This window comes from Montipora foliosa, chromosome 4 (assembly GCF_036669935.1).
Source record: "Montipora foliosa isolate CH-2021 chromosome 4, ASM3666993v2, whole genome shotgun sequence".
Classification (NCBI taxonomy): domain Eukaryota; kingdom Metazoa; phylum Cnidaria; class Anthozoa; order Scleractinia; family Acroporidae; genus Montipora; species Montipora foliosa.
The window spans coordinates 19,157,580-19,167,579 of NC_090872.1; the positions used below are offsets into that span (position 1 = coordinate 19,157,580).

Sequence of the window (10,000 nt, forward strand, 5' to 3'; positions counted from 1 at the left end):
AAGGCCAGGTAACTAAGCACACAACTGTAAAGAGGTATATTAGCCTGACTTTTCTGAACGTAAATTCATAGTTGGTATGTTCGGTCAGTGATGTAAAAAAAAGGGATTGCAACAAACACCAAGAGGTCCGACCATGATACAAACAGGTTCTGTGCACTTCTTAGTAAAAAGCTAGTAGCAGTTCCATGTCAAGGGCTTCTTAACCAAAAATAGTAGAAAACGACAACTACTTAAACTGCGCATGCAAACGCTCGTCAGTAATTTATCATGCAGAACTTGTATTGCTAATTTAAAGTAAAACATTTCGAATCGTCCATTCCATCTATTTCTAACCCTAAGCAAGGAACGTTAACTTTTAAAACGTCATTGTTTCCGATGCTTTCCGCGTTTTTTTCCTCGGTTTTTCTTTTTCATCTGGTTAACATCTTCAAGTCGTATTTCATCTGGGTCTTCTTCGTTTTCGTCGAGGCTTTCTTCTGTTTCCTCGTAATCTTCGTGTACTTGTGCTACGGAGTCTGATTTGGCTGAGTAAAAATTGAAAGATGTCACATTCATGTTCTTTTAGCTTGCAACCGTCCGTGAGGATTAACAAGCAAGCGAGGACCGGTTAATGCGACACTGAAGACTGGTAAGGTCGACAGACTGGCTAAAGGCATCTGCCTTTACTTTAAATGAACTTAAAGAAATACCAGTCCATATTTCCCGGACTAAGAAGTTCTGTCCAGTTGGGACCTTAGGTCTCAGGGCCCCAAGGTCACGGAGGACGCTACTCAGTGACCAAGCGATAAGAACTCTGTTCCTTCTCGATCACGAGTGAGTAGAAAAATTAGGTTGAGATGAATCATCATCGTCTTTATCGTTACTAAGGCCCTGTTTACAAGCAGATAGGGTAACCCTACTGCTAGGGTTACCCTAGCGCCAGGGTAACCCTAGCTGCCTTGTAAACACGTCCATGAAAAAAAGAAGAAATGTGTGAGTGCTAGGGTAACCCTCTTGCTAGGGTAACCCTAGCACTAGGGTTACCCTCCCTCCTTATAAACAGGGCCTAAATTATTTAAATATGTAATGGCAAGAGAAAATGAGGTGACAGAGAGGGAGGCTCCCGGTCCAGCACTTGGGATATGTCATGTCCACCAAAGTTATTTTTAGACGAGCGGAAGTCTTCCGAGACGTCCGCATGCTGGCCTACCTCGGTCCGATGCTTGAAAGAAAATAAATATTCATCAGCCTTCCACGTGCGCCGTCATTTTCTCTTTTCACTAAGAACCTAAGAGCGAGGCAAGACTGCATGCGGACGTCTCGGAAGACAGACTTCCGCTAGAACAAAGACTTCTGCTCGTCTAAAAATAACTTTCGTGGACATGACATATCCCGGCCAACGCCCTGAGCCTCCGTCTCTGTCCCCTCATTTTCTCTTGGTAATGGCAAATTTAAGCCTATTGAAAAAATTTCATCCATCCTGAGCACTACGTTAACTCATTATCCCTTAAGTTTCCTCTTGCGTCGGAACCTCACACCCGATGGCAAGGAAGACAACCCCCTCTAAAAAAAAAAACAGTTTTTGAACAGAATGTTGAGTCGAGGAAATGGTCTCTTCATGTAATATATTTAGGCTGAGAAAAAGATAAACCTATAATTAGGACAAGAGGAACGCTTTCAGTCTCGAGGTATAAAAGAAACATTTTCACTCATTTAGGATTTCACAGCTAGCGGAAAAAAAACATGAGGAACTCGAAATTAAAATGAAAGCATTCTTATAGCCGGCCTACTTGAATTAGTGACTATTTTAATTTAAGTATCGATTGTTGTCCTTCAGAGCGAGGCCTATAACTTCAGGCTTTGTTTTTTTAAGCAAAGTTTTAGATGATTGGTCGTTGAGCTAATATATGTCGTCAATGGTAAGAATTGATTTATTTGCCTGCATACCTTGTTCAGTTTTCTCCAGTTCAGCTTTGAACTCTTTCACTGCCTCCAAAAGTAATGCTGTAGCGGTCCAACGGCGGGTCGATTCTATTTTCTCCACTTCAGAAAGAAGAGAGTCACGACACCTTTCTAGACGTTCGAAGTCGAGAGTTACATCCTCCATTTGTTTCCTCTCTGCAAATAAGTCGTCTCCTAGTTGCATTAAATAAGGATAAATCTCTGCCACATACAGATTTCTGAAACTTTGGAATTCCTTTTCCTTTTCTAAATGGACGTCGGACCTTTGGTGGGTCTCAGCTGTCTCCGCAACCGCTTCTGAGTTTACCAACTCTGCTTGAAAGAGTGGGCTCCTCTCTTCGAGATTGTCTAGCCAGAAGAAATAAGTTGAAAAGATAATAGTGTGTGTTTTATTGTGGTGATGTAACTTTTTATTCACTGAAAGCCGCGGGGATGACCTGCGGCTTTCTAAAATAAATAGTATTCTGCAAAGAAAATCACCCGTCACTTAAGACATTTCTTGGGGGTGCACCCCTCTAAAAATCCTGGATCCACCCCTGAGGTAGGCTCGATTTCTAGCCGCTGTTTCGGGAAATGAACCAGCGTGCACTCTCGAAATCTCGGCTGGAAGCGTGAGGTGAGCCATTGTTGGTCTCCGCCATTCAGAAACTCGCCTGCGCAAATCGAGCAGGCATAAATTATATTTTTTGGAAGAATTGTGGCTTTCTTTGACCCAGTTTGTGTTCGAGTTTTAATACAGTGCTTTTAAGGTGGGAAACATCCAAGATTTCGACAACGGAAATTGTTCGAGAAGCTGGAGAATGGTATTGTGTCGTTTTCTACCGCCTGGAGCCAAGGGCAAAATACGGCTTTCAAATTCATTGCTATTGCAATTTCTCCTCAGACTTCGCTAATGTAAGGGCAAGTAAAAGATCCCTCAAGATCAATTGACAGTACTGCTGAGTTTATTGATGGAAGAACGAGGGGGCCGGATCTGAGAAGCCGAAGATTTTGTTGATAATCAAACGCACATTGTCCATTTAACCACAAACTCAAGCTCGCATCATCTGGTTCAAGCTCGCATCATCTGGTTCGCATAGACGTTTTAAGCATTGCAATTGCTATGTAATTACTGATTTGTTACAATCAAACGGTTTTGGAATGTCTAATGCCATTTCCCCGCAACTATTAACTTAGCATATACTTCACAGACACAATCTATTGCTGACGCGTCCAGCCATTTCTTCTCGGGGAGGATACCCAAAGTCGAGTGAGCGGCGGCAATCGAGCCTACCCCCGAGGCTGAGAAATAGTTCTCTCTCAACTATGCACTGCATGCGGTAAGTTAAGAAAGCGGGAGACATTTCACTGGTGTTATTGAGGAAAATTTTTTGTCACTCGAAAAAATACATATCTTGTCATTTACTGACACAAACAAAATAAATGTGTTGTCACCTTTGTTATCTTCTTGGTTCGGAAGCGGGTGGTCGTCCATCCGTGCTTTGAAGGTTGTTCCACAGATTCCACAAGCCGTCTTGTCGATACTGAACCTGGAGAAGTGTTCCTCTAATATATCCCGTGAACTCGAGTTTTGCTCCTCAACGGACACCTGCGCGCGTACCCTTTGAGTTGTCAAGGTTTCAACTTCCTCCATATCACTAATGTTTGATCGAGCTTCATCCCTCTCTCGTCTCTCTTCAGCTGTTAACTCTCCTTCCATGCTTTCCTCAGGGCCGTCCTGATTTTCTCCTTCAAAACTGGTTTCTTGGAGGTGAGAATCAACTTCTTGAACTCTAAGGTCACTTTGTTCCAATTCCTTTCGTAGGATGCAGACGTCAATGGAAAAATTCGAAGGATAGTCACTAGGATTAGATGGCCCACGGAACCAGAGTTTACCCTTACTCCAGTTCCAAGAAAGATCCAATAGCTCCTCGCCTCGATTTTTCAGCAACCAACTTTGTAGTATTTTGACAACGTCAGAGTAGCCCTCTGCCTCTTGGGTGCTCTTTAACACGGGCTTGAGGTGGCTTGGCAAACTAGAGTTTGGATCAAGGGTGAGCAATTTTCGAAGTAAAACTTCTTCTACAGAAATGGGAATTCCTTTACCACAATTGCAAAGCATCGTGAGAAAGAGCACCAAGGTTCTCTCGGCTTCTTCTACCGTGGAGTTGTTCAAAGAAAGAGCGTCTCCAATAACGTCAAATGACGAATGCACCTCACCGCATGTCAACTTTACTAAGTAGTTCAAAATTGAAATAATAGCATATTTAAGTCGCTCTTTGTTTGGTTCTTGTCTTGCATTTTCATCGACGGCTTGGTACAGCGTCAAAGTTCCCTTGTCCACGCCAGGTATGAAGCTGTCCCAAAACTTTAGCATGGTTAGATAGCTCCTTGGTAAGCAAACCGGGTATCGGTGCTCTAAACACAGTCTGGCGTACAATGCGAGACAGGCCGTCATCTGGTGCTCTAGGATCATCACAGTGTTGGCAATGGTCGGAAAAATCATAAACCTTCGACGTTTGGCTGTAAGGGTCAGGAAACGTCGTATTATCAGATGGGCCGCATTTTTCACATCACCATGCACGTACAACCTCTTCAAGCCGTCCTCCCACCAGTGCAGATAACTTTCGTAAACAGAACTGCCTTCTTTACTTCTAACCATTCCACTTTTCGCCAGCGGAACCTTAAAATCCTCCAACGTTTTAGTCATCTTCTCGAAAGCATCTTCTTCTTTACAGATCAATCGTATCATATTTGGAGAAGAATCAGTCAAGTGTAGCAAGCATGACACTTTCAGGAAGTTGTTTGTATCCGACAGCCGATTCACTGTTTTAGTCCATAAGTGGTATGCGAATTGCGCAAGTCGATTCCTCACTGCTTTTGTCTTCCTGATGCTACTGACGTTTGGAAGATGATGCTCTCTGCAGCCAGATAAAGGAAACAAAAAATCATAAAAATGCTGACATGCATGAAATTCCTCAATACTCTCATCATTAAGATCGCAACCGTCTTTCACGCCTTTGTTTGACGAAATCTCTGAAATGCCTCGTTGGATAACAGATTCCAAATAAACAAAATTGAACGTGGAATGAAAGCGTTTGTCGAAAAGATATTTGGAATCCTCATGTTCGAATTCACAACAACACGGTTTCCCGTCTGTAACCTTTCTGCAGACAGAATTTCTCGAGAAGGTTTTTTCTAACATCTTGCGGATCATTTGTTTCAGGGAAACACAATTTTCAATGAGGAAACGTGCAACCTTCAAGCGGGCATTAGCTGAATCGATCGTGGCCTCCGTTTTTGAAACATTCTTCTTCACAAATTCAGGATCCACTTTGGAGAACCTTCCTCCACACTCGTTAAAATACACCTTACTGTGCGCGACGCCTGTTGTAAAAATTCCGAAATGCTTTTCACATCGTTCTACTTCATAGCGTTCCTCATTGGTTAGCTGAAAAGGACGTTTGTACAAAAGGTTAACGAGACGAAGTAATCTCTCTAATGACCGGACAACAATCCACTGACTAAATCTTTCTGGGGGTGAGTAATTTGTTGATTTTAATAACTCGGTTACACTCTCAACTTCTCCACAGCAGTTTTGGCATTTGTCAAACAATCTTCTGGCCTCTTGGAGCTTTTGAGCGTCCTTGAACAGTTTCCCGTGAAAGAGAAATACTTCTGCCTGTCCATTGATGTCATCGCAAGCCCGGTAGTTCTCTAGAGCTCGTTGGAGAAGTTGTGAAACATCAGTGTGAGCGACCTTGCTCGTGCGGGCGAGGGACATCAAACAATCAGCAGAAAACTTAGGATCATTAGAATACTCCATTGCTTCTTGAAATCTTCCCATGTCCCTCAGAAACTGAGCTGCCTCCTCTCTCTTTCCTTCCTTTTCCATAGTCTTTGCTGCTTCCCTGATGCAACCTCGTTTCTTCAAAAACGTAATACGATCAGCGGACGGAAGGTGTTGCAAAACTTCATACATTTCTTCTCTGTTCCCTCGATTAAAGTGTTTGTCTGCTAGTAGGTGATACAGCCTCTCGGCAGTCCGGGTTGATTTTGGTGGAATAACTTCCTGTAGGCTTTCTCGACCACTAATCGAAGAAAGGATGTTAAACCGCTCAAGAACTTTTAAGGCTTTGTCAAAATGGTCTGCACGACACAAGGTCTCGATTGCATCGCGATAGTTGTTCAGTGATTCGTAGCACCTGCTCGAGTCAATCGGAAACCCCTTCTTCTTGAAGAGTCTAGCGGCCTCTTGAAGCTGTAAGAAAAGTAAGGAATACAATTTGTCCATTCAATACAACAGATACACAAATTACGTTTGTCAAGTTCCTTACATTAAACAAGACCCATACATTGAACTTACCTTCCCCGGCATTTTCTCGTAGAGCTTTGCCAGCAAAATAAATTCCCGGGAATTATTAAGACAAATCCCAGCTTCTTCAGGCATGCCACATTTCAAAAAGCTTTCACTAGCCTTGAGAAACTCATCTCGCATCCGTTCTTTACTGGTGTAACGAAACGTAATGGCTTCTGCTGCCTGTATCCGTGCTTTACATTTCTCAAGCATTGATTTGTCACCAGCACGACTGAAACACTGCATTGCCAATTCCCACAGTCCTTTCTTGTAGAAGCGATGGCCTCCTTTTTGCCATTCCTCTGGTGTTGACTTCGTAGCAAACATTCGGGGCAATTCTGTTCCTTCTTCATCTTCTGATAACGAAACAACTTTAACGAGCTCAAGTCTTCGAAAATATTCGAATACAGGTGCTCGAGCGTCTTCGTCTTCGTCAAAGAACCAGACGTTGACTCTTGCTCGAGTGATCGCCGTGTACAAGTACTTGAACTCAGAGTTCAGAACCTTGTGCTTTTCTGGATCAAATTTCAGGGGACGCGTATGATGAACGGCAACTTCGTCCTCAGTTATTTCCGCCAGCCCAGTTGGAGCCAAAACATTTGCTTTGCTTTGATTCTCAAGATAACTTGTCACAACTCGCCATTCCTTTCTAGCCTAACAAAAACACAAGGCCATCAGCAAGAATAATTAATTTGGAGTGATCAAGGATTAAATTGTGTCTCCTCAGACCTCTCATTTTTAATAGGGGGCCTAAGTGGAAGGAGTCTTTAATAAGAATCTCTTCCGGCTCTATGTAGACATTTTATTGATGACGATGCATTTTTCACTGAGCACATAAATCCCAGGCTCCCTGTTTCCTTTAATGTCGACCGATGAATACCGTTCATCCATGGCTGCGACGCAGCGTCAACCAGGAATATGGAGGCCTATGATGGCCTAATGATCATAACTATTCTGGGGACATAACTGCGGATGGACGTTTGTGGCATTTAAAACTGGAGTGGAACTACTTGTAAATGCTATGTTTTTATGCAGCTTTAAACATTTACGATTGAAAACTAATAACTCAGATGGTAAAAAAACTGACATTAAATGCATTATAACCCGATGTGCGAGGGTTAATGAATGATGTTAGTAGAGAAAAGGATGATAGCTTTAAACAAAAATTCGAGGAACTGACGAAACTCCCTGTCTGAAAGAACAAGAAGAGCCGTAGACCAGGCTCGTGCAAAGGGTGCCCCCAACTGGCTCACAGTCATTCCCCTCAAGGATATGGACTTGACAAGACAACCCATCAGTCTGCGTCTGCGGTTCTGGCTTTACCGTGGATCACGCTATGATATGCCAGCGGGAGGGTCTAATTATCCAGCGTCCCAAAGAGATCCGTAACCTTAAGGCTGAGCTACTAGACACAGTTCGCTATGATGTGGAAGTCATGACCGCGTTGCAACCTATCACTGGCGAGGAACTCAACAGAGGAGCTAACAAAGCACCACATGCGCCCCTTGACGTACACTACGATGAGTTTTGGGAAAGACAACGATCCGCCTTTTTTGTTAAAAGGGTGTACCACCCGAATGCGGACTGCTATAAAGACCTTACCCCAAAATAGATATACCGACTTCATGAAAATGAAAAGAAAAGAAAATACGCGTCCCGAGTGATCGAAATCGAACAAGGCAAGTTCACACCCCTCGTCTTCACCACCGCAGGGGGTATGGCCGAATGCGAGCGATACCATTCAAGACAAGCTGAGCTCATCGCTGCCAAGAAACAAGTGGACTACGCCACAACTATTTCGTGGATGAGAGCCAAAGCATCCTTCGCGATTGTGCGCAGTGGGTTGTTATGTCTTGGGGGGTCCAGATTTATGTGACAGAGAGCTGCAGAAGTAAAGGACAGAGATTTCGAAATAGACAAGTGGATAGCGGGACTGATTTGAATAGTTCTAGCATTTTTATTAGTTCATATATATATAAGGCCTTCTTAGAAGAATGAGTTTTAAATTTAACTTCTTTTTAACATCGCTGTTATGATTCTTGTCTACAAGCACGTCGTAGATAAGGACAAAGAGAGAGTTTAACTACCTGCTTATAATTCATATTGTACGTAAGATATTTTTCTCGCCCTTTATCCATTTATTGATGGAAAAATTGTTATTTTTACTGAGGCTTTTTAAAATTTGATCATTTGTACTAGGTTTTTATTGTTATTATTATTATTATTATTATTATTATTATTATTATTATTATTATTATTATCATCATCGATTGAGATATCACACTAACCAAAAAGGCCAGTCGATGTATTTTTGAGTGGCACCCAGCTACCCACCATCAAAGACGCGGGTTTTTTTTTATTATAAGCCAACTAGTCAACATGGTACAGCTATGTGGATTTGATGATCGACTACTGGTAAGTCATGGTTTTAATTAATTATTTATCAAAGGTATCCGTAAGGTGGTCCATGCATGGACCAGTACAGGTCCGATGGTTCATGGATCTAAGTGTCAGCCTTTTCGTGTCATGGGTTAGGGTTACTTGCTTAACACGATTAGCTATTTTGTTAATTGTGACGTTTCAAGATGGTGCTGTTTTTCACTTGGAAGGACACAAATATGAAGACAAGGCTACGAAGTGTTTCCGAAAGAAAAGGCTACAACGTCAAGCTCTTTCATGTTTTTTTAAACAAATCTTTAGTTTCTAAAGAACCTGTGGTGCTGCGTCGGTGGGAGAGTGAAACAGGAAAATTTGATTTTATTAAACGCGTTGATGAAGGTCGAATTACTACCGTGAAGATTTGGAAAGCTGACGTTTCGAGCGTTAGCCCTTCGTCAGAGCGAATAGAGGAATTGTGAGTGTTGTTAGTTTTTATTCCGGTGTGGAGGAACTTTGCCATTGGTGGAAATATGGTAACACGAATTTGTGAATAAATTAAAGGAATGAGAGGCCTTCATTGATTCCGTGACGATAGAGTGTACCTAGTTGAAAGATGAATTTTTGTTCCAGATTCTTGCAGCTTTCCGTGTTCCCGTGGTGTAAGGATAGGCCGCAAATTGTCATGTTGTGGTGGGAGTGATTAGGAAGATTAAAATGGCGCGCAACTGGTTTTGATGCAGCTGTGTCGTTTTTTCCTACATCTCGTAAGTGTTCGCGAAAACGGTCCGCTAATCTTCTCCCAGTTTCGCCGATGAAGGTCTTCTTACATAGTGTGCAGATTATGCAATAGATGAAGTTTGCGGAGGTGCTTGTAAAGTGGTCAATGATTTTAACGGATCGATTCGGTCCTGATATCTTAACCATGTTAGAGACTAGGGGTAATCGAAGCTTAGGCGAGTGCGTTCGATGTTTGTAGGTGTACCGGTAGCAATTGAGGGGGAAGGGTGGATGGTTCGTGCGATAGGGAAATGTTATTACAGTGGAATCCCGGTACAACGATCCTCGATATAACGATATCCCCGGTATAACGATAAATATGCTATGCCCCGGCAAAAGTTACAGTAACATGTATGGGACAGAACCCCGATATAACGATCTTCGATATAACGATATTCCCGATAAAACGATGAATTTTTAGCACACCGAGCGTAAAATCTTCCCCAATATAACGATATTACAGCATCAGTACACAGATACAACGATATTCCCGATAAAACGATGAATTTTTAGCACACCGAGTGTAAAATCTTCCCCAATATAACGATATTACAGCATCAGTACACA

At 42.5% G+C, this 10,000-nt stretch overlaps 1 protein-coding gene across 6 annotated transcripts in view; it reads right to left on the minus strand.

Annotated features, from left to right (window-relative positions):
• The window catches only part of LOC138000170 (TPR and ankyrin repeat-containing protein 1-like), a 56,311-nt gene that overhangs the window by 2,697 nt on the left and 43,614 nt on the right, over nucleotides 1–10,000 (minus strand). For all 6 annotated transcript variants that reach the window (XM_068846386.1, XM_068846387.1, XM_068846382.1 and 3 more), the window contains 4 exons: nucleotides 6,287–6,931; nucleotides 3,376–6,181; nucleotides 1,927–2,289; nucleotides 1–524 (listed from right to left, as the gene is read on the minus strand). The exon at nucleotides 1–524 is cut by the window's left edge and continues 2,697 nt beyond it. In XM_068846386.1, the coding sequence (XP_068702487.1) occupies nucleotides 364–524; nucleotides 1,927–2,289; nucleotides 3,376–6,181; nucleotides 6,287–6,931 (3,975 nt within the window). In that variant the 3' untranslated portion in view covers nucleotides 1–363. The remainder of the gene's footprint in view (nucleotides 525–1,926; nucleotides 2,290–3,375; nucleotides 6,182–6,286; nucleotides 6,932–10,000) is intronic.